The sequence below is a fragment of the Gaeumannomyces tritici genome, assembly GCF_000145635.1.
Source record: "Gaeumannomyces tritici R3-111a-1 unplaced genomic scaffold supercont2.3, whole genome shotgun sequence".
NCBI lineage: Eukaryota > Fungi > Ascomycota > Sordariomycetes > Magnaporthales > Magnaporthaceae > Gaeumannomyces > Gaeumannomyces tritici.
Window position 1 is genome coordinate 2,678,566 of NW_008804547.1, and position 24,384 is coordinate 2,702,949.

A 24,384-nucleotide genomic window follows, 5' to 3' on the forward strand; every position below is an offset into this window, starting at 1 on the left:
AAAAAAGCAGAATCTTACCCAAGCCATCACGCGGACGTATAGGCCGCCCGGGGCAGCCCTGCAGCGATGTATCACGATGCCTAGGATCGCCGCTAGGTAGTTGAGCCCCCACAGCAGACCGATGGCGAGGTAAAAGGCCCACGACGGGAGCCGGTAATCGCGGATGATGGCCAGATATGTGTGGATGGCGATGGCGACGAGACCCCGCTCCAGCGACGGCGGCAGAGGCGATATGGCCTCGGACGTGTGCGCCACCAGAAACATGGCGTGGGCCTCGGCCTGGCCGTCCCGGCCGGCGGCGGCCTCGAGCACCCTCAGCGGCGACATTGCCCCGCCGCTTCGAGCTTCCTCCCGGCCGGCGCAGGGGAGGTTGACGAGGGGGGTAAAAGCCAATGTCAGCAAACTATGCAGACGCTCCCCGTGGCCCAGTGGTTACTCATCGAGAAGACGTAGGGAGATCGCGATGCTGTGGAGTCTGGGCCGGGGCAGCCCGTGTCTTCAAATGAGGGCATATGTGGACAACTCCGAGGGACTTCAGGTCGAAGAGGTGTTGGGAAAGACTTTCCCGGTCTCCTACCGAATGGCTCTGACTCTATTCGGACAAACGACAGCATCCAACGGCGGGTTTGGGAAGCCGCCTGCTCTAGCTCGAACGCGTTCTACTCTATCAGCGTAGCAGGGCCAGCCAGCTCTACATCAGGGCACAGTCCAAAGGGAAGCGACAGGCAACTTGGTGCACTGGGCGACAAGGAGATGCCGCTCTGAGCATCTTGAGCTTCCCGAGTCAACGGCTGCGGGAAGTCAGAACCTAACTGTATGGTGGTTGCCTCGGGAGGCGAGTATACAACAGGTGTGTCGCACATGATAGTAGTTTTGCATGCATGGGTGCTACATACACCACCGTCAGGACAAGAACGAACTAGAAGCTAGATACTGACCGCTGTGTAGGCGCCTCCTGTGCGTAGGTAGGTCTCTGGTCATATGTCCTACTGCGGTGGGAGTATGGAGATCGTGGGTGGATAGCGACAGTTGAGGAGATCTCCCCGACAGAAGATAAGGGCATGGCTAGACATGGCGAAAGCAGACAAGCTATCTCACAGGCTGGAGGCGAGGTAGGCACGGGCTGGCCGAATCGATGGTGTCTTCACGCAGGGTTCATCTCTGGAATGGCCCTGCGGGCAACAAGCCTTCTCCCTGTCCATGTCTGACAGCGGCCTGAGCGCATGCTCTCGAGGGCGGATGTTGAGTCCTGGCAAAAGGAAGGCTGGCAAAGAAGAAAAGGGGAGAACAAAAGAAATAGAAAGAAACTGCTCTTACCTAACGTAATAACATCCCTCGCCTCAAAAAATATGCATTACCTAAAGATGGAGGCGGAGCCACAGGCATCTGTCAGGCAGACAAGACAAGCACGCGCATATCAAGACGTGATGGGAACATCTGATGCCATGGGCTGGCCACGTGAGCGTCGTAGACACCACGAGTATCGTGGCGCATGTCTAAAGTCTACAGTGGAAACGTTATTCTCCTTCCAGACGGAGTGTATCTCGGCATTCAAGACAGCACAAACTCCGCGGAGGCGCCTCAATCGGACCCAGTGCGTGGAACCGGCCTAAGCGTCTCTCGGCAAGGACGGCATCAACCCGGAGGCAGGCACGTTCGTCCCAACTAAGCGCACAAGGCTAAGCGAGGTCTCCCAGGCTCAGCCGTCCGGCGGAGATATGGGCAGATGGGCTTTGTGTTGTCGGCGGCCCAGGAAGTCTCCAATCGGAGATAGACATCCTGGGCCCGGGGAAGTCAGCTCCATGGAATGGAGGGAAGCGTCAATAGGAGAGGCGACTGACTCGCGCTCTTTGACAGGGCATTCATGCGCGGACCAGCCACAAACATCACTCCCGATGGACTCTCCTCAGAGTCCCCCCACCAGGGGGCTACTCCTAGGCTTGAAGGACTGGGCGCCCAGCAGAGACATGAGACGAGACGAGAGGCCTCAAGATGCTCGGTAAGGATGGCGGCAACGCCGACGAGGTTTCTCGCACCAGCCCTGTGTGTATCATAGGGCAAGCTAGGGTGTTGTTGGCCCAAGTTTCTGGGAATCAGGGCGCAGGGACTGGCGTGGCGAGCGTGTGGATGGCCATCTTGAAAACGCAGCATCCTCTATCTCAGCCCTAGGGGTGTCCTGTGGGTTCGTCAAGGCGAGCCAGTTGAGCAGCCCATGTTTTGAGACGCGACCCAAGTGCGGGCCAAACAGTATCCTGATGTATGGCAAGTAATCGCAGGCCTGGAAAGCGACAGGCCTCGTGTGTACAAGCACGGAAGGGGCTATCTTTCGAGAAACACAGGCAGGTTTTTTAAAATGGCGGGTTTATAACGTCAAATGCACCCGAGCTTACTACACGACGTGTAGACATGTGGATCTCACCAAAAGATCTGCCTCCCAGCCAGCAACGATGCAGTGAGCGTGGGGGAACCAACACCGGGAATACCAGCTGGCAGGTATTAAGTATTGACCAGGCAGTGGTCAGCCGCCGGAAAGCAGAGTAAATGCTCCGGAATGGATGTTGAAAGCAAGCACGGAAGCTAGACGACGGGCCGTGAGGCCAAGGTCGCATCGATGGCAAAATGCTCCATAGACAAGATACGATCCTCACCCAAAAAGGCATGGCGATCAGGAATCCATAGCAGAAAACGCCCCCGTTCAAAATAACAAGGTTTTGGGGTGACATTCTTCTTTTAGTGCACACCTAGGTACTAGGTAGGTACTTGATGTCCAACTAAACACCAGGTAGGGCAACTCCTACCAACTTCCAACCTGGGCTATTCGCCATGTGCTTCTATTCTCTCACACAACCAGCTTCCCAGTCATGGTCATGGTCACCATCGATCACGATCACGACCGCCACAGTGACACGGACTCACGGTGACATGGTGATACGGTAAATCGAGCTGCCATCAAGACCGGATGGCCGGCATCGCAATGGATGGTAGGAGGCGCCGCTCTTCCTCCGCCCAGGCGCCCAGACAGCCTGAGTGGTGCCTGCTCCAGTAATCGGCTGCGCTGCTCGGACAATTCCTTGTGGCCGTGCTCGTCAACGTCTCAACTGGCAGCGACTGTTAAACCCGACAGGCAAAATCCTCCCGCCGAAGCGCCCCCCACATTTTTCTTCCATTGTTCTGGCGAGAGAAGCAGGTGGGCCGTGGCTCAGGCATCATCACCGCGGTGAGTGCGCTTCCCTCGACGGAAGCCATGGCGACGGACGAATTGTCCCGCACAAGACGCAGGACGCGCGGCGGCTCAACCACGCCACCCGTGGTGGAATTCGGTGCCGGGCAATCGAGAATGGACCCGCTAACAGCTTCGCGACGCCTTGTGCGGGAGAGGGGGAGCCCACATCATCCCCGCCCCCTATCCGCTTGGCCGCCACCTTCCTGCCCAGTGTGTGTGTCTAGGTACAGCTGCTTCCAGTGCTTCCATGTTCAGCCCAGCCCAAGAATCCGGGTTGAGCGTTTGCCGTCTCCATCCCAGCACGTCGGACGGCTGGGCGAGCAGGCTGTCGGTGCAGACACAGGGAGCATAGGCTTGCGTGCACAAGAGACAGGCGTGCCGAGTCAAGGCCCCAGAAAAAGTGTCTATACATATCGCTGGTTTCAATGCGGTGGGCAGGATCCAACCCTCTCTGGTCAAGCGACCAAGAGAAACGGCTGCACACCAGAGGCCCGGCCCCACCACTGGACGCCACTATGGGGAGGCCCCCTGGGGCCTAGGGGATTTTGGCCGGCTCGAAAGGGAAGGGGCCCACATCTCTGGCACGTTGCTCCAAGATCCTGCAACGGATCGCGCCGTGTAGTAAGGGCGCAGCTCACACACTAATCTTAGTATGGGGGGCGGTCTCTCCAGACAGGGCGCTGGGGGTTCGCCAGCAGCAACAGAGGCCCGCTCCAACGCCCAACCCGCACACGACTCTCTGCCCTGCTTCCGGGTCACGGCAGCGACTGTCCGACCCAGCGTCCTAAAGCACACAGCATGACAGGCATCCGAGGACTGCCGAGCCGGTGGGGTGGGGGTCAGCTCTGCTTATCGTGTCGAGCAGACGCTGATATTTAACACGGCCGCACCCAGCCTTACCGCTTCATTCTCGATCTTGCTCCTCACCAGCCAGTGAACAACGCTCGTCCTCGGATCGGCTCAAGATCGAAGTTTCCTTTTCGTTTCTTCTCTCTTGGTCCTTTTCCTTAGTCCTTTCCCTAAGTCACTATTTGATCGTTTCCTTTTTTCTTCTTTTCTTGTCGTCTTGTTTCCTTTTCTCCTCTTTTCCCCTCTCCCTCCATCCCTCCCCTTTTCGAAACATTTCCTCGTTCAAGATCGTATTCAAGGATTCAAAATGGCCGCCGCTATTCTTCTTCCCAAGATTGCCGCCGTGGCTACCTGCGGCTCGGTCATCACCGCCGTCAAGACCAGCTGGGAGCTGTCCCGCATGGTCCGCAAGAAGCGTGCCGAGACCACCATCGCCGAGGACTCTGACGAGGTTGTCCAGCTTGCTGAGGATCTCCAGGTCGCCTACTCGGACGGCCTCCTGACCCGCCGCGAGCGTGATGAGTGGTACGACAGGCTGTTGACCGGTGTTGCCGAGAAGGACTGTGAGTTTCTGCTCCCTGCCATCTGTTTCCACGGATATATAGACTAACCACCACCATAGGCATGGCCATCACCAAGGTCAAGACCCACGTCAAGCTCCTCCGCCAGCGCGAGCGTGCCAGCCGTGAGCGCAGCCGCGAGCGGAGCCGCAAGAGCAAGGAGGGCTCGTCCCGCAACCGCGACGACTCCCGCAACCGCGAGCCCACCTCCTCGCGCCGCCGCCACACCGTCTCGCACCACGAGCGCGACCAGCGCGAGAACTCCTCGTCCCCGCGCGGCTCCCCCCGCCAGATCTCCTCGCCCCGTGCCTCGCGCAGCCACCGCCGCAGCGCGAGCGACGTGACCGACTACGGCTCGAGGCGCGTCCGCTTCGGGTCCTCGCCCCGCAAGGACCGCGACCACCCGCAGCACGGCGACCGCCGCGACTACGGCTCCGACTCGGAGCGCTCCGTCCAGGGCCGCCCTCCCACCCCTTACCTGCTGCCCCCTCCCGCCGACAAGCCCTCCCTGCCCGTCTCCCCGCGCAGCCGCGCCCGCGCCAGCACCTTGGGCGGCCTCGGCATCACCGACAGCCCCCGGGACGAGCGCGAGCCCGTCCGCGTCGGCGGCCGCAAGCGCGCCGTCTCGTACGCCTCGTCGCCCGTCAACACCGAGGACTTCTTCGAGCGCGGCCGCGAGCTCGAGAGGGGCGGCGGCGCCCGCTGGAGGGACAGGCACAGCTCCCGCTGCCCCTCGGACGAGGACGACTGCGCTGCCTGCCGCAGGGACGCAACCCGACGCAACTCCAACACTTCCAACTAGGATGGCGGTTGTCCATCTTTTTTTGTTTTGTTGCATCTTTTCACACGTCGGCCTTGCCTCCTGCGGAGACAATCCATCAAAAATAGTGCAGCAGCCCAGGCGCCTTGCTGCTTGTACCACAAAAGCCCACCAGTCTTCGCTTGTTCCCCCTCCGTATCTGTCGGCGGGGAAATGCGCCCTTGAGGAGAAATGTTTTTGTTTTTTGTTTTCAGCTCCCGACCTCCGGTAATGGAGGCGGTGCATAGCATAGATCGGAGTTTTCTTTTTCCTTGTTTCTTCATTTCTGTGGCGTTTGGGTTTCTATTCTGTTCTTGTTTTCCGAGGTCTCACAGTACAGAAACACGCAAATGCTGAATCTGACCCCACCAAACTCTGCCCGTTGTTCCATTTGCAGTGTGCAAGTTCATCCTTCTCTTCACTCTTCGCTTGTCCAGTCCACGCAGGGTTCGACTGCCCCTGATCTTGCTCACTCATTCTGCACTCTGTGCCGCATGTCCCCACAATAGACGCAGCCCGGCACGGCCCCGTCCTGCGCGATCCAACAACAGTCAGTTGGGCTTACTGCGCGCCCAGCCTTTTGTTACGTCAAACCCGGACCGGGCCACTTCGGATTCGAGGATTTGGTTATTGGCATTCTTCGAGAGGCTCCAACCCCCCCCCTTTTTTTTTCTTTTTTTTATGGACGGCAGGTAGCGACTCAAACGGCAAAACAATGCACGCAGCAAAAGGAAGCCCTCCCGGAGCTCGAATCACGGCCGCTGTTTATTAAAATAGCGAACGGTGGTGGGGATGTACCCAAAAAGGTGCGTGATCGTGCGAACAATGGAATGGATCGGAGAAGCAAAAATGACGAAAAAAAGACGGGAGAATGTATAATCGTACAGCTACATGTATCGTTTCCCAATCAGACGCCGTCGCCCACGCTGGCGCTAGCTCCCCCCATCCTTGCCGCCGCTCTCAGATCAGGAGATATAATATGAGAGAAGAGGTGGAGGCTTGGCAAGTAGGAAGAGGAGGAAAAGAGACGAAAAGGACAAGGGAAAACAAAGACAAACGAGAGTGATAGAGGACAAAGGACATGAGACGCATTTCTCGTCAAGAAGCCAAGATTTACGGAGATAAGACAATGTCGTGCTTGTTATGGCAATATTCCAGATCCTTTGCACCCACCGTGGCCGACCCTCAGCGTCCCGTCCTTCCCCCCCCCCCTTTTTTCCCTCCCATCCATCCATCCCCACGCCCACCATCATGTTCCGCGCGAGGTGAACAAAACGCCCCCGTTTCCATTTTCCATGTTGCTCCCACAGAAAGTGACGACCAGAGAGAAGCATGGAATAAACACCACCCCTTTCATTGACGGCGTGACACCCCGACTCCCCCCTCCCACCTCCCTTGATCCTGCAGGATATGTACCCATTCAGTGCGTGGCTGAATTTTGTTACCGAGATCCAGAACACCGCCAGCCCAAAGGCAAACCCACGCAAAAGTAAAACCCTGTTGGCTGCAAAAAGATGCAAGGCTTGTCGTGTTATATTTGGCGTGCGCGACAAGAAAACAAAGTAGAAAAGAGACCGCCACACAAAAGGGAAAAAAGGCGAGCGCGTGGATGCGACAGACAGAAGAAACGGGGAGCCGACGGATCAAAAGAAGATGACCGGTAGGCCTTCATTTCATCTTCTACACTAACCGAGAACGATCCAAAAACGAAGCGACCAAAGGGAACAAAGTACGCAATGGTAAAAAAGACAGCGGGGAGAAGGAAAATAAGATTCAACAGGACCCGTCTCATGACGAGGACGCTTGCCCGCCGCCCTTCTTGTCCTTCCGCGCCTTGATGACGAACTCGGCCATGATCTGGATGTGGTCCGACGGGAAGTGGTAGTTGGGGAACCCGGGCACGCGCTTCAGGTGCTGCGCGTCCGGAGGGCCCAGCAGCTCCACAACCTCGAGGTTGTTGGACGAGTACCATATGTAGTCGATGACGTTGGCAAAGTCGGGCACATAGTTGGTGAAGGGCATCTCCTCCGGCGTCCCCACCAGCGGCTGGTACGACGACCGCAAACTGAAGGGGTGCTCGATTCCGTCGCGCGTGAACAGCCCGTAAGAGTGCTTGGCCAGCTCCGGGTGGTCCGGCGCGAGCCGCCCCTTGGACAGGAGCTCAAACACACCGCTCTGGGCCGTCGAGTTGTAGTCGCCACACACGAATAGGGGTATGTCCGTGTTGCTGCGGTACTCCTGTGACGGCGCGGGCTCGATCACCACCTCCTCCTCCTTCTTCCAGCTTCCGTCCTCCCCTTCCCCGTCGTCCGAATCCGAGGTTGGCAGCCGGATCATCTTCTTGTCCTTGCAAGCGGGCCAGCGCGCGTACTTGTCGGCAAACTTTGTCAGACTCTCCAACATGATGGCCGTCTGCACGATTTTGACATCGGCGAGCGTGCCCTCCCAGGCCAGATGCGCATTCATCACGATCATCCTCGCACCTGTGCGCCGGCTCTCGAAGAATCCCATGACGCAGATGTTGTCCTTTGGCATGACCCGGTTGAAAATGTCGTTGCCCGTCTTCATGTCGGCACGGTTGAGCGCAATGTTGGACATCTCGATCACCTGCTTGTCCAGGAGAATGAATTTGCTCCCCTTGTAGAAAATCGCGCAGCCGTCGACGTTGGCGCCCTCCTTCTCGTTCATCAGCCTGGCCTTGGTACGAGGGAAGTGGATTCCCTTGTAATCCTGCCTTGCGAGCTCTGGGCTGAAATCCTCCGTGAAGGCGTTGGTGGTGACCTCCTGCAGACACAAGAAATCAGGGTCGCGGTCTCGGATCTCCTGGTAGATCTTCCTCCTCCGGTAATCCCATTCCAAAGCTCCCGAGGGAGTGTAGCCGTATAGCATCGCCGTCGCGTATCTGCTAGCAAGTATGTTCCACGAGAACACCTTTATCCTTTCTAGGCTCGGGGACACGTCTTCTTGGATGGTGAGCATCTTTCGCGGTAGAGGAGGCATAGGGACTACGGTTATACCGAGATCAGAGTCAGCAAGCGCCATGAAATATGACAAGTAAGAGGGGGAGGCGGATTAGACGAACCAGGCTGCTTTTCAAGGAGATCCTTGACAAGGGTCGCTGTCCCTGAAGTCTTGACGATGTTTTTGGTATCGGGGTCCAGGGGGTTGCCCTCGATTCCTAGCTGCTCGAGGAGATGCAGCGAGCCTATCTCGTGGGGGAGGGTGTGGATGTGGTTGTTGAAGAGCAGCAGGTGCTTGAGAAACGTGCACATGCCGATCTCTGCGGGCAGATCGGTCAGCTGGTTATGGGAAGCATCCAGGATGCGCAGCTGGCGTAGCTCTCCGATGGCTGGGGTCAGAGTGGTCAGCTTGTTGGAGCAGATGTAGAGCTCCTGGAGGAAGATATAGTTGAAGAGGCTCATGGAGAGGCTCCGGATCTGCTGGCCGCTCATGTCGAGGTTTGTCCAGTACTGCTGCTTTGAGGACTTGGCGATCTGGACGGCCCCGGGCCGTCTCCTGTCCTCCACCTCGCCCTCGGCTGTGGACGTCGCGCCGGCGGCAGGGGAAGTGGCGTTGCGGTTCTCAGGGGCCTTGAGGCGGGCATAGTAGTGGGGTTGCTCCATCATAGAGGCGTGTGCCCGCTCGGCGTCCTTATACATGCGAAGCTGCTCGGCCCAACCCTCGGTGATGGGCTGTGCCTGGCCGCCCCGGGTTACCGAGTTGTGGCCATTGGGGAGGTTGGCGGAGAAGGGGCTCGCGTTGGACAGTACCCCGCTCGAGTAGGTCGAGTGGTGCCCCAGCACGCCGGCATTGCCACCCTGCCCCGAGGGCTCCTGCTGGAGACTGGGGTGGTGCTGGGCATGGGATTGGTGCTGCAGGCCGGCGGGTTGCTGGAAGTTGTAATGGATGGGCATGCGCTGGCCCTGTGGGTTGTTGTTGAGGCGGGAGTTGTGTCCCTGCTGCTGGTTATGGTTGTACATGCCTTGCAGCGGCTGGGCGTGGGCGCCCTGGCGGTCTGGCGATCGTGACGGCGATGGCGGGTTGGTGGTCAGAAAAGGATGGAGGAGTGATGGTAAAAGGGCTCCGCTGGGGAGCGGTGGTTTCTGGGGCGCGTGTTGTTGGTAGAAGGCTGGCCCGGTCGACTGCTGCAGGTATCTGGGGCCGTCGGCCATCTATGTGAGGTTGTCGGAGAGCGAGCAGCAGCTGAGCTCTAGCAGGTTAAGGGCCGGGGGTGGTGCGGCGTTGTGGTGAGCGAGGAGATTTAGAGCCTCAATCCGCATGGGAAGCAACTCTGTCCTGAAGCCGGAACGATGGTCGGGGTGGGAGCATGGGGCTCGGCCTGTGCCGCATGGAGATAGATACGGCGAAAACGATCGTGGTCTCGGCGGCGGTCCGGTCGACGTCTCGGGTCTGCCGCGGGCGGCGGCGGAGGTGGTCTTGGGTCAAGGACGACGACCCATCAACGACAGATGGGCGCGTCGCAGCTTAGGGAGGGCGCAAGTCGTGGCCGAGAATTGGGTGGGCTCGGGGACGAGAGCAGCGTGTGGCGGGTTTGGCTGGATCTCGCCGGTCCTTGTGATTGGAAAGTCGGGTCCTGTGCGGTAGTATACTGACTGGCCTGCAAGAACTGTGAAGGAAGCCAAGGGAGCGGGTCAGCGGGTGAGCGAGCGGCAATTGAAGGCAGCGGGCTAGGCTTGAGCAAGGGATGCGATGGACAACGCTGGCTGGGACTGGACTTTGCTGACACGCGCTGGATTTGGGCTCCGAGCGGGGCCCTAGCCAGGCGCGGACAGCGGCGGACAAGTGTGGGGGAAGGGTAAATGCACAATGACTGACAATGGGATGCTCGAGCAGTTGCGAATGGATACTCGGGGCGAAAGATATCGAATGCCAGAGGCGCGGGTGCTCGTCGGCGGCCGATCAGCTGCTCCTCATGTGCTCGTTGTTGTGCTCGCTCCATCTCTGCAGTTGGCCGTGTCGACCAGGATTAGGTAACATTGTCACGTGATGGTAGCCTTGCCGTCAGCCACCGCAGAAGCTTCCTGCGCCCGCCAAGCTGGGAAAGCCACCGACGGGAAGCCCCGCCACAGTGATGAGGTGGGGACATGTCACCGGACTACCTTGGCCATGGAAACTACTCGGTTCAGGGGGTCTGGACGAGAATCTAGCTCGGCACGAACCAAGTTGAAATCAGATCAGCCACCGCTTGCTTTGTCCAAGAATTAGGGGGCCCTATGCCACTACATGCATTCCCTCTTCGTTTCAATAATGAGACAGGCAAATCAAGCTTCCAATGTGGAGCTACCGTTATGAAAGACAGGCCGTTGGAGCTCTAACCGCTGGGCCAGCATAACACCAGGCCACGATCGTGCAAACGCTCGGGCCCGAGTAGGACAACGATATCTGATCCCATCCCTTTATTCCCCCCAAGCTACACGTCAAAGGCTCACCGACAAAACTTCTGGGTGCGGACCACGTACTACCGTTCTCGGCCAAACGCCGAAAGGGCACCCCAGAGCTGTAGCATCCGGTGCGGAAGATGAAGACGCCGAAGTGGGCACAAGACCCAAGATTCCGGCACGGAACCCGCTCTGGGAGCTATCGAATGGCCAACAAGTAACATTGGCGCCGAGGCCGCATATACATAGAGAGTGGCACACCCTTATGGCTGCTATCAACAACTATTCCTATGCTCAACCTTTGGCATCCTCGATAAACAGCCGACAGTTTGAAGGTATTGACGGAGTTCCATTCTTCAATCTTCATACCTGCTTTGCTTCCCTTTGTGGTGACGCAACAAAGCTAGGGGCTGGCGCGTCAATGGACGGATAATTAGGGGGCATGCGCGTACGGTTCCGTGGTTATAGTGTGGTGGTCAACGAATCAGCAAGGGCACATTCGCTGCGGCCCCAGCACTGAAAAGCGGGTCTAACAAGAAATTCACCGCAAACAATGCCCTGAGCACTGCCAAGTACCGAGTTCGTGATGCCACATCACTCGATATTGGATAGAGTCGCATCGAGGCTCGCCAATGCCTCGACCCGGTGCGGAGCGCATGGTGCAGCTCGTGTCTATGCGTTGCAGGACACTTGCGTCGCCCCAAAGGCCGAAATTAGCACTGTGGGCACCATTTAGGTGGCTATCAGGTTGGAGACAGAGGGCTATTGCGGTGCCGAGGGGGCGCGTTGACAGTCGGAAACGAAGCAGTGTATCTATGGCCCAAGGGAGAGCAGCGGGAGGAGAAACGATGTCGAGCAAGTGGTCGGAGCCGGGAAGGGTGGTCTGAGGTACCAGGCATCCTGCAGATCGATACGATTTAATTCGCTCGCGAATCTCGGTGCAGGGAAATCGAGCAGGGAAAAAAACAAAGGAAGCGTGTGAATGGCCGGCCGGCGTCCTGCAAGTAAAGGTCTGGTGCTCTGGGCGCTGGCGGTCTGCACCATGGTCTAGGGGTGACGGTGAATGGCTGGTGATCCCCACATCCGTATCTGCCGTTTTGGAGAAGCCGAGATACGCACTTCTTGGACGAATAGAGGAACATAGAAAGTGCGTTTCTGGCGAAGCTCCGGGCGAGGTGGATGAGGGCGGCGATGGACGGCCCAGACTTTAAGTGCGGGTATTCCCCATTCAAGAAAGTATCTACTCCTCCTGCTCCCTCCCATAAATAGAGCTTGGTCACAGCCAGTTTGCGAGGTTCACGCCTTAGTTCAGGCATTTCCACCGGCAAATCCGACCAGCCGCGCGAGCGGTTGCAGGCGCCTTTTTTGATCATACACGCGCGCTCGCTCACCCACACCAGCCCAGCAGGATACTGGGTCTGTTGGGGTGGGACAACGGCTGGTTGAGCCTCGTCTGTCAGGTCGTGTCACCACAGCAAAAGGCCCTCGACACATTCGATTCAGCGACAAACGGAAACTTGCAGCTTCATCGGCATCGCCCTACAGGCACTTGATCGGCTGATGGGTGGCTTGGCTGGGGCAAGTCGACAGCAGCAAGCCACGGAATACGCGAGCCCGCGCGGCAAGGGTCTGAAGCTGGGACGGCGGCGTCCATACGTCGGCGGCACCGTCTCCTTGAGGCAAAAATAAGCGGACGAGGATCGGACGTTGACGTCGCCGAAGCTTGGTTGTGGTTTAGTCTCGTCGCACGAGACCTCCACAACCTCTCGTCTGGCCGAGGCGGACGGCTCGTTGCCTGCCAAACACTTCATGTTTGGCTCGCTACGCTGCTTCTCTTGGCCAGGGAAATTGCACGCGACTGGCCGCCAGTTGCCGCCGGCTCGAGCTGCCCAGGGTGAGCCAGCTACGGCGCAAGAAGAATAAAAAGCGAGTGGGGGAGGACGGGGAGCAGACTGGGGCAGAGAGAAAACAGAAGCGACGCAACACCGGCGAACATCCCGAGAGACGCGATTCGAACATTAACCCAACCACGGCCGGCATCTCGCAGGCAAGCCTTCGATGCGCCAGGCCTAAACCCATTTGATCCCGCTCTTCTGCAAAGTTGGGGCGGCGCCTGCGCGGGGGAGGGGCGGCTGGCTTGGCCTTAGCAGACCGCCAAGAGCCAGCAGACGGAAGGCCCAAGGAGTGGTGCCAACCGTCGGGTGTTGCTTCAAACAACAACCACCACCTGCTATCGAGCCCCACACCATTCAGCCCCGTCACGGCTCGAAAACGCGGACACTCGACCTGTTGCCTATCGCGGCCGACAGTTTTTTCTTTTTTCTTTTTTTCTTCACTTCCTCTCCACTGGAACTTGCCAGCCGCCTCATGCCACTGCATGAGTGGCCGTCTATTCCAGTCGGATTGATAGTTTGGCAGTTTGGCTTTTTTTGACTTTGTGGGCCCGGGCGGATCCCGTCGGCTGTCAAAACAGAACGTGGAGGCCTTGCGCGACACAGACGCCGAGACTCAGATGCGAAGCAACGACTCAATCCCACAATAGTGGGCCGCCAGGTTTTCCTACCCTTTCCTGAACGGGGTGGCTATCCGCTGGCTAGAGGGTCTGTGGGCAGAGCCTGCGATGATCTGAGCGCCAAACACGTTCAACCCGGCCGGCGACTGAGTCGAGGGAAGCGCGCAGGGCGACTGGCCCAGGCGGTCACACCGAACGGAGTGCGCGACAGCACCCCGAACAGGCCGCCGACTTGTTTGCCTCCAGCTCGCGGCGAACCCCGACACGGCAGATCGGCGAGCCTTGTGGAGAGCGCCTACGCAAACAGAGGGGCCGAGGGCGAGGACGAGGGAAAGAGAAATTGCATGGACAAGGACAGGAAAGCCAAAAAAAATAGCTTGCTGCCAACAGCCGCCCGACGCAGACTCTGACAGCACCGGGTCTGCTCTAGTTTGTGCACGGTCGCCTAGGCCGTGGGTCCGCCTTGCCTTGCTTGCCTTGCTTTCCTGGCGCTACCATCCGCGTTGGTTAGAGAGTTGGCTGAAGGTCGCGTGCCAGGGGCTGCACAACCAGACCACCCTGTAGTAGACGGCAAGTACACCGAGTGACCACGTGCGAGAGGGATCACGGGCTTTTTTTTTTCCAGTCCTTTTTTTTTTGTTCTCATTCTCGCTGTCATTCTCGTTTGTGACGGCGCAACCAGCGGCAGGCAGGTTTGCTGTTTCCCCACCCTTGTGGAAGCGAACAGGCGACGGAACACAGCTCCACGTTCCCCGGCGGGCGGGCTGGCACAAGCGGCGTGGCCTAACCCCTAAAACTGGAACGGCCTGGAAACATTTGATTTGCAGGGAACAGATAAGGGGGCGGGAACGAAGAGGGGAGCAGAGGGTGGGAGAAAAAAAACCAGGTGGGAAAAAGGAGCAGCAAAAAAAGGTTTGGCAAGGATGTCGGAATATTACTGGGGTTATGCTGCTGCTGCCAATGCCCATTTAATCAACCCATTCGAGGAGAAAAAAAGCACGACAAACCCTCCTCGTCTGCAATCCCCGCGAGAGGTGGGAGAGCAGGCGGACTTGGAAGACGCCGACCAAGCACCGCCCCCACCACCACAACCACCACCACCACAACCACCACCACCACCAGCACGGCCGCCAGCCCGCTCCAACTCGACGTCGCGGGCCTTCGGGCGGCCGCGTTTTCGGGCCCACACAAGGACTACCTCGACTGATAGCGGCAGCAGTTCTAGCAGAGGAGCAGGCTACCGTTCGTCCCACGATACCCCTCTGCCCTCCTCCGCTGTCGCTACTGCCGCTGCCTCTTCTGCTGCCAGGAAGGACAGCAGCGACAGGGAGCGCGAGGAGCACAAAGACCTCAAGGAGCGCAAGGAACACAAGGACCTCAGAAGCCGCTGGCACCACCGCTGGGCGAGCACCTCGGCCACCAAAGACGCTGCCAGCTCGGCGTCTCCGTCAACACCGTCGTCACCCTTGCACTTGCCGCACAACAACCCACAGACGCCGCGCTTTTCGGCTCCCTGGTTTGTCACAGGCAGCTCGCCTGTCTCGGCTCCCGCATCGACAGCACCGCCAAACTCTGCCTCTGGGCTAGCGCCGACGAGGCACAGATTTCTGCATAAGCTCTCTCCCATCACAAGTCCCGCAGCACCCGTCTCCCTCACATCTGAACATCCCTCGCTGCGGCATCAGGTGCCATCGAGACCATCGTCTCCTCACGGCCGACACCACGAGCAGCAGCCGCCAGCCGTCCCCCAAGGCGGGACAGCGCACCCGGCCGAGAGTGCCCCAGCCTACTCCAAGCCACAGCGCTTCTTCTCTGCGTCGACGCCGGCTCCCACTGACGAGCACCTTGAGCTCGCGGGCAGTCCGCGGTCAAGCGTCGCGGCAGCAATTGCCGGTCTCGCCGCTGTTTCCGGGGCCTCAATCCCTCGGTCGGTGACGTCACCCTCTAGGGCTTCGTTCTCCCAGCGGATTACGCAGCACCTGGCCGATAGAAGGCACAACCAGCAAAGCAACGGGCCGCAGGTGCCGCTGCCAAGCCTTCCACAGACTCAGTCGCAGCAGCGGCAGCACCATGCGTCGGTGCTGCGCGAGTCCCCGGCTATTCAAAAGACTACCGTTCCGTTTGCTCGCGTCGAGAGCAACTCTAGCAGCTCCGGCTTCACCGTTTCGAGCGCCCGAACCATGATGTCCGCCACCGACCCCCCACCCACCGCGGATGGCCTGCCGTATAGGCCCGTCACCTACTCGACGGCAAGGCCCAGTAACCCAAGGGGGAGGTCGCACTTTGTCACGCGTAATGGCCGCACCTACCTTGCCGACCCGACGCTGGACTACCCGCTGCCCGTCGATCTCCCCGAGTTGCACCGCTGCTCCATGAAGACGCTGATGCTTTTCCAGCTCTTTGGGGGCCCCATATGCTCCCCATTGTTTCAGGAACGTCCGCCCGCCCGCGTCCTCGATCTGGCATGCGGGTCCGGCTTTTGGAGCATGATGTGCCACCGGTACTGGACCAAGAAGGGTCACCCAAACATCCAGTTCACTGGCGTCGATATCGCGCCCATCGCCGGCGCCAGCGGCTGGGGCTTCGATGATCCCGCCCCCTCGGCCTCGTCGGCATCATCCATGTCGGACGGCGCCGTCCCCGCGGCGTCCTTGCGCCCGCCGGACAAGGACATGAAGTGGCGGTTCATACAGCATGACATCCGCCGGTTCCCCTGGCCCTTCAACGACTGCGAGTTCGACTTTGTCATGATGCAGAGCACATCCACAGTTGCGCCATTTCACATGGCTGAGTCATTTACCAGCGAGATCTTGCGGGTCCTCCGCCCGGGCGGCACCCTCGAGATTTGGGAGTCGGATTTCACCATTCGCATGCTGAGACCACATGTACCAACCGTCTCGGCTGCAGTCCCCGGCGGGTGGTCGTCGGCGGCGGCAGCCGCCGCGGCGACGACGGCAGGCAACGTGGGCCCCGACTCGGACGAAGACTCGGACGAAGACGACTCTTCGAGCAACGACGACTCTGGCTCGGACCAGGAGCCGAGCGAGGGGAACAAGGAAGCGAGCCGTATGGGTGCCTACATCATCACGTCCAACACGCCCATGTCGAGCCCGCTCAATAACTTCCTAGTCGAGTATAACAGCTGGGTAACCAAGGCGCTCGCGTCCTGCCAGCTTAGCCCCGTCCCATGCACCAACGTCAACTACGTTCTATTGGCCGAGGAACAGCTGACGGGCGTCGGATCCCGTCGTATGGCCGTGCCGCTATCCGAGGTCAAGTGGGAGCGCGAAGGGGTCGGCGGTGTCGTCACAAAGGGCGACGGCAAGAGCTACGTGTCGACGACGGCCAAGGCGGGCAAAGGGGGTGAGGAGGCGGGAGGAGGGGAGGGGAGCGGCAGCGGCAGCGTCGGCGCCAGCAGCGGCCGCAAGAGGAGGGGGCTGTCCCCGAACCAGGCGGCGCTCCGGCGGACGGCGCTCGAGACGGTTGTGCAGCTCATCCAGAGCCTCGAGCCGGTCTTGAGGGAGGCCAGTGGCAAGTCGCAGGACGAGTGGGACACGTGGCAGGGCAAGATGCAAAACAATCTCCTGTTGGAGGGCGGGACCTCGTGGGGCGAGTGCCTTGAGGTCGGGGCGTGGTACGCGAGGAAGAAGTAGCGGAAACACCGCCAGGTTTGAAAGCCGGAGAGGGAAATTCGGGGCAGGGAAGGAAAACTTGGGGCTGAGAAGGCGTGGAGGAATTTAGCGAGATGCCGTTTTATTATATCGTGATTCTTGCTTTGTCACAGCGTGAGCCCATTTCCTAGTTCCGGCGGTATAGATCTATGCATGAGCCTGGACGCTATCTATTCTGCGTGGATTCTATTAATGTGGTGATAATGTTGCATCATCTATGTGTGGGTTGGGATTGTGAACTATTATACGCTTCCCGCCTGTCTAGACACTTCGCCCTGTCATGTTCCCATCACGGGGATGAGTATCGTTTCCTGAGGGCTCGGTACCGTTTCAGGTAGTATCTATGGCGCCCATGGCGGTATCACAGCTCTGGTCAGTCCTCCATTTTCAGTGTTGTTGGGGCAGTGACTCTGCAGAAGACCTAGCACCTACAGCGCTTCGATCTCTACAGCGAGAGCAGTCAGCACCCCAATTCTACCCTATTCTACGCGAGATGGTGGCACAGAAACACATACCCTTCTGGACAAACTGAGCCCTGGCGATGCCCCGGCGGATCTCCTGGTCGTCTCGGAGATGGGCGTTGGACATGAAGGCCTTATGGAGGCGGGGGCGGAAGTAGTCGAAGCCCAGGGGGTAGTCCCTGCCGAGGTTGAGCAGCTCTGGGCGTGGCCGTCTTGTCAGAACATCGGGGTGTCCGAACAGAGCTCGGGCAATGCATAGGGCGACACTGTCAGGGATGGAAGACGCAAGGTCCGCCGCTGACCTTTGTAGATGGCTATCACCTCTCTTCGAAGCACGGGGTTCAGGGGCGGCACCATGGCGACGGCATTTCGCTTGCCTTGGTGGTTGAAGAGCTGGTTGGAGCTGCCGATGATGCAATCCGAGCACACCCCTTAGCGTACGTGTGTGGGTCCGATAGCGGAACCCCTCGTAATTGAATGGCGTCCTCACACCAATGCCAGACGCTGATGACCAGCCATCCCTTGACCTTCAGCATCAAACCCTCAATACGAGGTGTCAACTGACTTCCATATCACATATAACCTACCTTATCCAAATGCCACCTCGACTGCGCCCAAGCAGCCCGCTGTGGAGGACAGCACAGCGCCTACAGCTTCCTCCCGTGTGGGGCCGTGTTCGGTACTTCTCGGCGTCAAAGGATGCTGCTGCTACTGTTGCTGCTGCTGCCTCTGAACCGCCGTCCCCGAGGTGGCTGAGTGAGCTGCAGGCGCGCATAGGCAGGTGCGTCATGTTCGGCTGCTCGCGGGACCAGGTGTCGCGGGCCGCCGTCGTCGTGCGCGCCCTCGCCGCCGAGTGGCGCGACCTCACGGCCGGGAACCTCGGCTTCCTCACGGGCGAGGGTAGGGGGCTGCAGGACCACAAGATCCTCTGGGGAGTGATGGATGCCTTTGTATGTCTGCGTCTCTCCGTGTTTTTTTCTCGATGAGCATATACGTGTCTCTCTCCCTCGTACACCCGGGTATCTCCCTACTGATCAGCGGTTCGACCGTCCGCTTTCTATGGCGTCTAATCCCTTTGCTCCCCCGCAGCAACACGTAAATAATGTCACGTATCTCAAGTATGCAGAGGGCTCCAGAGTTAACTGGGTCACCAACTTTGCCCGGAATATTGACCCTGCGAATGCCGACCAGTGGAGGGAGCTCATGACGCCCCGGGCTATAGGCTTGATCATGAAGTCGATCACGGTGGACTTCAAGCTCGTACGTCTAGGCTGACTCGACCCTGCCATCCATGCTCGCGCGTAAGCTAACAAGGACCTCCGCGTCGCCCACCTGTAGCCAGTGACATACCCAGACACAATATCCGGTCAGTGTCAGGACTCGTAGCACGCTGCCCTTCCCATACCTGCACTAGACGTGCCTTTTTTTTTTTTTTTTCACCCACTCACCCACCCCGCCCGCCCACACAGTCTACACCCGCCTGCGCGAGCCCATCGGCGACAGCGACTCCTCCTCCATCAAGCTCGAGTGTCTCGTGCTCTCCCACCGGCACAGGCGCGCCGCCGCCGCACTACGGGAGGAGATGGTGACGTACGACTACCGCGCCGCCGCCAGGGCCCCGGTCCCGGGCTTCGCACGGGACGTCCTTGCCGATACGTGGGCGCTCCAGCGGTGGGAACAGGACCGGGCGCGCGCCAGGATCGCGGAGCTCGGTCGGCTGGTCGACGCGCTCGAGGGCGAGACGTGGAACAGGGCGGACGCGGCGGAGGACATGGGGAGCGCGGCGAAGGGGAGTGGGAAGTAGAAGCGAGGGTGGGATTTGGGCGCTGCTTATGGGGGGATGTGTGCAGCATTTTAGCTGCTGCGCATCGTCTCGAAGAAAGGGGCATGGTCTTTTGACTTCAAGATGAGCTATGCTGTCGTCTGTTGGTCTGGTCAAGGAGAAACAAATATCCAAATCTAGAATCGATCCCAAGCTCAGTAGGCTACTTGCCAACTTCAAGGATAATTCCGGATATAAGTTGAATAAAAAAAACTAGACTCAGTCGAAAATCCCCGCCGGAAACATTTTCAATCCATTCTTCTTTCGCAGAGCTTCGCCGTTCATGTAGCCTTGTTAACAACGCTTCCCCAATAAGCCGTTCGCGGGCCAAGGCCTTGCCTTTTGATACATTTTCTGACTATACTTTTACACTCTACCAGTTCTTCGTAACCCCTCGTTTCGTGGCACATACGGCATAGACCCGCCGTTTAGGACCACCAAGTCCCCAAGGCATGCCACACATGGGAAAAGATGGCGTAGCCGTCCAGCGTTCGCAGATCTCATGTCCCCGCGCTTGCAAATAGATGGCCTCTGGGGTGCAAAGCCTGCGACCGCGTGGCAGGAGGCTAAGGTTGTTGACCCCAACGCTTCTGAACCGTGTTTGGAGCAGTGCCGTGTCGGAAACAGTGTCTCCGGCCGCCTTGCACTTTGTGTTCACGTGAAGGCCCAGAGCTTCTCGGCATCCTGAGTCCTGGAGCCAAACTCCATGGAGGAGTGCAAATATCTTGTCACGCGAGTCGGCCGCATCGAGATCGTGGCCGCCGATAAGCGCTTCCAGAACGCCCGGCGACCACGGGTACTATTGCGAGGGCGAGTGTTGAGTTTCTACTTCCAACAGCAGCCTGAGAGATATAGGAGGCTTCACGGAGCAGGGGGGCTTGCTGTCCCGCTCCCTCACTCCCACCATGAGTGTGGCCCATTTTGCAGCGCACAGTATCATCATCCACGGAAGCGCATCTTGACTGCGCAGTACACAATAGCCGGAGGAATCCTCGACGCGTTGAACACTTCCTAGAGGACCCATATGCGCCGAAACCAGGTGAAATCGCACTGATGCCACAAACCACTAAATTGCTTCTCCTCGGTTTCTTGGATGGGACCAAGAATCGACCTGTTAGAGGCTTCTCGGTGGCGCCCTGGTGGGATCCGTGGTATTCGTCCAAACGCAGCCCCCTTAACCCGTCTTGTATCGCGCGAGAAATGGAAAAGAGGCCATACGTGGGCATGCAGCTGTCCCGTTCATAATGCCCTAGTCCATCTCGTTTGGGTCCAATCCAGATATGCACTTGAGAAGTGCTGGAGAAAATGCGCCTAATAGCCGCTAGCTGCGTGGATCGCTGGGTCAAATTGCTCTGGTAAATATGGACAAAGTATTCCCCACACGAAAAGGAGGTTCTACCGCTTCATGTCGGAGGAGCTGAATCGCTTCGCATAGAGTCGTGATGATCTTGATGTTATTAGATTCGTCGTGACTTGGCTGAGGGCACGTTGCTTTCTTCACAATCCGCGCTCGAATAGGGCCAGGATTATATTCCACCTCTCCCCAGCAGTAGCTCAAGGCCATTCACTTCTATCAATTCGGATCTTCCACTGGAACTGTGAGCAGCTGCGGCTTATGGCTCACTCGAATCGTCCAGAGCCGATGGCCACAGAGACGTCGAGCATTTTTCACCGCCAGACTTCGACCCTTCTATTTGCTGGTATTCTGGCCATAGCGCTGGTGGTTTGCCATGCGGTGTCAGTGGCGCTAGGATCAAGCATTGCGGGGCCGTCCATGATTAAACCACGAGAGATGGAGGCAAATGCGGCTCCGGCTTCCCCGTTATCAGCGGACTCCCCCGAGCCCCTCTACCGACGCGTGCATGTGCGGACGGCTGAATCGGCCGGCAGTTCACTGGCAAGTACCGTCCGCACCCGAGCGTTCCTTGAAGATGATGCCCTGCATACGTAGCCGCTCATCCGCTGTAGCCTCACCAGTCACCACCACCATTGATTGCAAATGGCTCGTGGGCAATATTCTTGCTGGTGTTTTCCGAGTCAGGCAGGTCCACGCCCCACGCCTAGACCACATGCGCGAGCCATCACATCTGAGAGACCTGCCGCGCACGGACGAGTACCAGAGATGTCAAACCGTTTTGCCATGGGTACGTGCCCGTGATGAGCAGATGCATGGCATGGAGCCATGGGAGCTTGTACAGTACCACCCGTGGCTCGCCGCTGTTCGATGAGACATGCGCCCATGGCAGCAAACGATATCTAGCTGAAGAACCCCGCGTGAACCTGTCCGAGTGTACGACGGCCGCGTCTTTACACTACAGTACCTCAAGGCCCCTGGATAAACGACGGGGCTATTATTAGGAGCCCAATTTTCTCCATCCCCGCCGGGGGGCTCTGCCAACTTAAGGTTGTTCTAACCAATCAGAAACCATGAAATGAAGCAACGAGGGAACGGCGCTACCGCACCTCCACGCGCCAAGTTGGTCTTGGCGGGCATTCCAAGGAACAAGCACGATATGTATAATAATACAGTCCCACAAAATTAGTCTGGATAAAAACGCAGTTTCCAACCAAAATTTATAGCACTCAAAAGCAAATAAAATAGCCAAATAAAATTGTAAAAATAAACGAAAAAATAAAATTTAATAATATATTACAAAGCTTTTAACATATATATATATATTTTTTTTGGATTTTTTAACGTACCGTATGCTTTCGGAAAATACGTTAAAATTAGGACCTTAAAATGCATCCGCTATAAATGGATTTACTATCCTTTGAAAAGCGTTATAGCGAAAAATTTAAAAAATTTAAAAAAAAATTTTGGTACGCGCTGCAATTTAGGTTCTTAATATTTACATAACTTAAAATTAACTGGTATATTAATAAAAAGTATAAATTTGTAAATGCATTTCGAATTTTTATCTTAACATTTTTTTCTGATTTGATATGGCGTTTGGAATGTGTTGATTTTTGTATGTAGCTTGGTGGTGTGTATTCAGACTACTTTGGTGGGGATTTAGCTAAAAGTGGCGTCGCAGTACGAAAGCCCACGAGGCTTGTGGGACACGATCGGTTCAAGGAATCAAAGTGTCATCTAACGTTGTTCGTGCTATTCAATAAGGGGTCCATGCTTCCAGTGGCTGTGCTCCACTTTCCTCTTTATCTGTAACCCCGAAAAGCGCTCGATTTATGGCCTCGCACATAAACCATTTGGCAACGCTATCGCGGAAGCCTTCCTCCATCCAATTCCTCACGGCCAAAAGTACGGCAACCAGTGCATAAATATCTTTAAGGTTTTGCGTACCGCCCACGTCGAAAGGCCCTAGCAGGTCGATATGCGTGCCGCGGTCGCAGGCGAAATAAAGCAGCCACGAATTGTTCACCACCTTAAAGAGCACAGTGCTGGGAATGCGCGCCTCTTCGGCTCCAGTCCGCGCCGTCCATAGCTCCGGCAGCTCGCGTCGGATGAGCTGGCGGTGTGCGTCCATGCGATTGTGCCAGGCCGCGACCCAGATGCTTAACTGCAGCATGGCGTCGCGCGACGACTCCTCTGTCTTCGTCTCGATGGACACGGCGATCGGACTCCATTGCAGCGGCGCGTACAGCACGTGGTTGACGTGCGGCAGGATGTCGGCCTCAACGCCTTGGTTGTAGGTGACATTGTACAGGACCTTCGACAGAGGTGTGTCTGCCGCTACGTCCAGACAGGCCACGTAGTCGACCTTCTTACTGTCGCTCCGTCGCCCGTCCACCGACGGACCGGCCGTGTTGCTCCCTGCATTGCTGCCCTCGCCAGAACCAGACACCGAGTCACCAGCGACCGACGCTGAGTCGCCGCCAAGGTGGCCGTGCAGGCGGTTCATCAGCAACGCGGACGTGCTGGCAAATTTGCCCGGTACGTAGTTGTTGTGGATGACGGCCGACATGACGGGCACCAGCCGAGCACCCGTGCGGCCGACTTCGACGCGTGATGGAAACACATGGCGCAGCAGCGGCGTGTGGACCAGGTTGTTCCAGCCCGCCTCGTGGTATTCACCCTCGGTCGCCGCGACCGCGTCTTGCCGGATGGCCACCAGTGCTTCGTGCAGTGCATCGGCGCCAGGGGTTGCTGTGCTGCGGAAGTGCCATGGCCGCAGTGACCCAGCTCCCTCCGCTGCGACGGCCGCCTCGCGCACCTCGGAGGGTATGACCTCCTCTCTGTTGACTGCCTGTTGGACGTGCGACAGCAGCGGCTCAATGTCGTCCGGCAGCGTGTCACCAGCGGCGAAAGTCTTGATGTGAACGGGCTTTTGCAGGAGTCGGAGGTTCGTGCGTTTGAGGGGGCTCGTCGATCGGGTGCGTCGTTTGGTCGGCGAAGGCAGGCGCGGTGGGAGGGCAAGAGGAGGGGCAATGGCGGAAACGGCAGCCGCTGAACGCACCATACTGTCAGCTCAACGCAGGCAAACGATAGGCGCGCGACGACCAAGGGACTCACGCGCATCGCTCATCTCATCAGTTGTTCGCTTCAGCGTAACGCGCAGCGGCACCGTTGTTGATGTTGGCATTGGGGGGCTCGAAGGAAGCCACGATTGAGCAGTAACTTCGTGCGCCTGGAGGGGATCAATACAGATTCGCTTTGCAGGCCGTTCATCCACGGAGTCGCGATCCAGCAAGGCGTAATCGTTGCCATCAATCTGATGTAACCAATTGCGAATAGTGCAGCTGGAAGTAGCAGTCATGACGAGATGCAGCAGTGGGGTAATTCGGGCTGCCGCTGGCGCGGTGCTGGTGTATTAAATCTTTATTTTAGTTTTGCTAACGATGTGCAAAGTTTTTTCTTTTAAGCTTTCTTAAAGGGTTTCCTGTACGCATTACGTAGCATTAGCATTAAAGGGGGGGGTTAAGTAAATAAAATAAATAAATAAATAAAATAAATAAAATAAATAAAATAAATAAAATAAATAAAATAAATAAAATAAATAAAATAAATAAAATAAATAAAATAAATAAAATAAAATAAAATAAAATAAAATAAAATAAAATAAATAAAATAAAATAAAATAAAATAAAATAAAATAAAATAAATAAAATAAATAAAATAAATAAAAT

At 57.5% G+C, this 24,384-nt stretch overlaps 10 protein-coding genes across 10 annotated transcripts in view; 6 read left to right on the forward strand and 4 right to left on the reverse strand.

Moving 5' to 3' along the window:
* Nucleotides 1-327, reverse strand: part of GGTG_06018 (hypothetical protein) — a gene marked incomplete at its 5' end in the record, with an annotated part of 1,724 nt that extends 1,397 nt beyond the window's left edge. The window contains one exon of the mRNA XM_009223830.1: nucleotides 19-327. Within this exon, the coding sequence (XP_009222094.1) occupies nucleotides 19-327 (309 nt within the window). The remainder of the gene's footprint in view (nucleotides 1-18) is intronic.
* Nucleotides 328-1,937: 1,610 nt separating this feature from the next.
* Nucleotides 1,938-2,257, forward strand: GGTG_06019 (hypothetical protein). The gene has a single exon (XM_009223831.1). The coding sequence runs from the start codon at nucleotides 1,993-1,995 to the stop codon at nucleotides 2,167-2,169; it is 177 nt and encodes a 58-aa protein (XP_009222095.1). The 5' UTR covers nucleotides 1,938-1,992; the 3' UTR covers nucleotides 2,170-2,257.
* Nucleotides 2,258-4,140: 1,883 nt separating this feature from the next.
* On the forward strand, nucleotides 4,141-5,809 carry GGTG_06020 (hypothetical protein). The gene is made up of 2 exons (XM_009223832.1): nucleotides 4,141-4,635; nucleotides 4,695-5,809. Exons 1-2 carry the CDS (start codon nucleotides 4,380-4,382, stop codon nucleotides 5,432-5,434), a joined length of 996 nt encoding a protein of 331 aa, XP_009222096.1. The 5' UTR covers nucleotides 4,141-4,379; the 3' UTR covers nucleotides 5,435-5,809.
* Nucleotides 5,810-6,177: 368 nt separating this feature from the next.
* On the reverse strand, nucleotides 6,178-10,379 carry GGTG_06021 (glucose-repressible alcohol dehydrogenase transcriptional effector). Its single transcript, XM_009223833.1, has 3 exons — nucleotides 10,268-10,379; nucleotides 8,514-10,058; nucleotides 6,178-8,436 (listed from the first exon to the last, which is right to left on the reverse strand). The coding sequence occupies exons 2-3, from the start codon at nucleotides 9,601-9,603 to the stop codon at nucleotides 7,220-7,222; spliced, it is 2,307 nt and encodes a 768-aa protein (XP_009222097.1). The 5' UTR covers nucleotides 9,604-10,058; nucleotides 10,268-10,379; the 3' UTR covers nucleotides 6,178-7,219.
* Nucleotides 10,380-11,320: 941 nt separating this feature from the next.
* Nucleotides 11,321-12,519, forward strand: GGTG_06022 (hypothetical protein; the record flags this gene model as incomplete). The annotated part of the gene is made up of 3 exons (XM_009223834.1): nucleotides 11,321-11,711; nucleotides 12,100-12,246; nucleotides 12,334-12,519. The coding sequence occupies exons 1-3, from the start codon at nucleotides 11,463-11,465 to the stop codon at nucleotides 12,517-12,519; spliced, it is 582 nt and encodes a 193-aa protein (XP_009222098.1). The 5' UTR covers nucleotides 11,321-11,462.
* Nucleotides 12,520-14,265: 1,746 nt separating this feature from the next.
* On the forward strand, nucleotides 14,266-16,995 carry GGTG_06023 (SAM binding domain-containing protein containing protein; the record flags this gene model as incomplete). Its single annotated transcript, XM_009223835.1, has 1 exon — nucleotides 14,266-16,995. One exon carries the CDS (start codon nucleotides 14,266-14,268, stop codon nucleotides 16,993-16,995), a length of 2,730 nt encoding a protein of 909 aa, XP_009222099.1.
* A 57-nt stretch (nucleotides 16,996-17,052) lies between these two features.
* On the reverse strand, nucleotides 17,053-17,892 carry GGTG_06024 (LYR family protein). Its single transcript, XM_009223836.1, has 4 exons — nucleotides 17,777-17,892; nucleotides 17,529-17,672; nucleotides 17,446-17,458; nucleotides 17,053-17,354 (listed from the first exon to the last, which is right to left on the reverse strand). The coding sequence occupies exons 1-4, from the start codon at nucleotides 17,829-17,831 to the stop codon at nucleotides 17,303-17,305; spliced, it is 264 nt and encodes an 87-aa protein (XP_009222100.1). The 5' UTR covers nucleotides 17,832-17,892; the 3' UTR covers nucleotides 17,053-17,302.
* A 69-nt stretch (nucleotides 17,893-17,961) lies between these two features.
* Nucleotides 17,962-19,547, forward strand: GGTG_06025 (hypothetical protein). Its single transcript, XM_009223837.1, has 4 exons — nucleotides 17,962-18,424; nucleotides 18,564-18,734; nucleotides 18,813-18,840; nucleotides 18,944-19,547. The coding sequence occupies exons 1-4, from the start codon at nucleotides 17,969-17,971 to the stop codon at nucleotides 19,276-19,278; spliced, it is 990 nt and encodes a 329-aa protein (XP_009222101.1). The 5' UTR covers nucleotides 17,962-17,968; the 3' UTR covers nucleotides 19,279-19,547.
* A 251-nt stretch (nucleotides 19,548-19,798) lies between these two features.
* Nucleotides 19,799-19,984, forward strand: GGTG_06026 (hypothetical protein; the record flags this gene model as incomplete). Its single annotated transcript, XM_009223838.1, has 1 exon — nucleotides 19,799-19,984. The coding sequence occupies one exon, from the start codon at nucleotides 19,799-19,801 to the stop codon at nucleotides 19,982-19,984; it is 186 nt and encodes a 61-aa protein (XP_009222102.1).
* A 2,223-nt stretch (nucleotides 19,985-22,207) lies between these two features.
* Nucleotides 22,208-24,112, reverse strand: GGTG_06027 (hypothetical protein). Its single transcript, XM_009223839.1, has 2 exons — nucleotides 23,771-24,112; nucleotides 22,208-23,704 (listed from the first exon to the last, which is right to left on the reverse strand). The coding sequence occupies exons 1-2, from the start codon at nucleotides 24,012-24,014 to the stop codon at nucleotides 22,410-22,412; spliced, it is 1,539 nt and encodes a 512-aa protein (XP_009222103.1). The 5' UTR covers nucleotides 24,015-24,112; the 3' UTR covers nucleotides 22,208-22,409.
* Between the last annotated feature and the right edge of the window lie 272 nt (nucleotides 24,113-24,384).

Excerpts from the sequence above, each read along its gene's own strand:
- GGTG_06021 (XM_009223833.1), bottom strand. The coding sequence starts at position 9,603 with ATGGCCGACGGCCCCAGATACCTGCAGCAGTCGACCGGGCCAGCCTTC. Across the intron at positions 8,437-8,513 it reads TCTCCTTGAAAAGCAGCCTG|TCCCTATGCCTCCTCTACCG; the intron begins GTTCGTCTAATC and ends GTATAACCGTAG.
- GGTG_06027 (XM_009223839.1), bottom strand. The coding sequence starts at position 24,014 with ATGACTGCTACTTCCAGCTGCACTATTCGCAATTGGTTACATCAGATT. Across the intron at positions 23,705-23,770 it reads TGATGAGATGAGCGATGCGC|CGGCTGCCGTTTCCGCCATT; the intron begins GTGAGTCCCTTG and ends TGGTGCGTTCAG.
- GGTG_06024 (XM_009223836.1), bottom strand. The coding sequence starts at position 17,831 with ATGGTGCCGCCCCTGAACCCCGTGCTTCGAAGAGAGGTGATAGCCATC. Across the intron at positions 17,673-17,776 it reads GGTGATAGCCATCTACAAAG|AGCTGCTCAACCTCGGCAGG; the intron begins GTCAGCGGCGGA and ends GGCCACGCCCAG.
- GGTG_06019 (XM_009223831.1), top strand. The coding sequence starts at position 1,993 with ATGCTCGGTAAGGATGGCGGCAACGCCGACGAGGTTTCTCGCACCAGC.
- GGTG_06020 (XM_009223832.1), top strand. The coding sequence starts at position 4,380 with ATGGCCGCCGCTATTCTTCTTCCCAAGATTGCCGCCGTGGCTACCTGC. Across the intron at positions 4,636-4,694 it reads CGGTGTTGCCGAGAAGGACT|GCATGGCCATCACCAAGGTC; the intron begins GTGAGTTTCTGC and ends CCACCACCATAG.
- GGTG_06025 (XM_009223837.1), top strand. The coding sequence starts at position 17,969 with ATGCCAGACGCTGATGACCAGCCATCCCTTGACCTTCAGCATCAAACC. Across the intron at positions 18,425-18,563 it reads GGGGAGTGATGGATGCCTTT|CAACACGTAAATAATGTCAC; the intron begins GTATGTCTGCGT and ends GCTCCCCCGCAG. Across the intron at positions 18,735-18,812 it reads TCACGGTGGACTTCAAGCTC|CCAGTGACATACCCAGACAC; the intron begins GTACGTCTAGGC and ends GCCCACCTGTAG.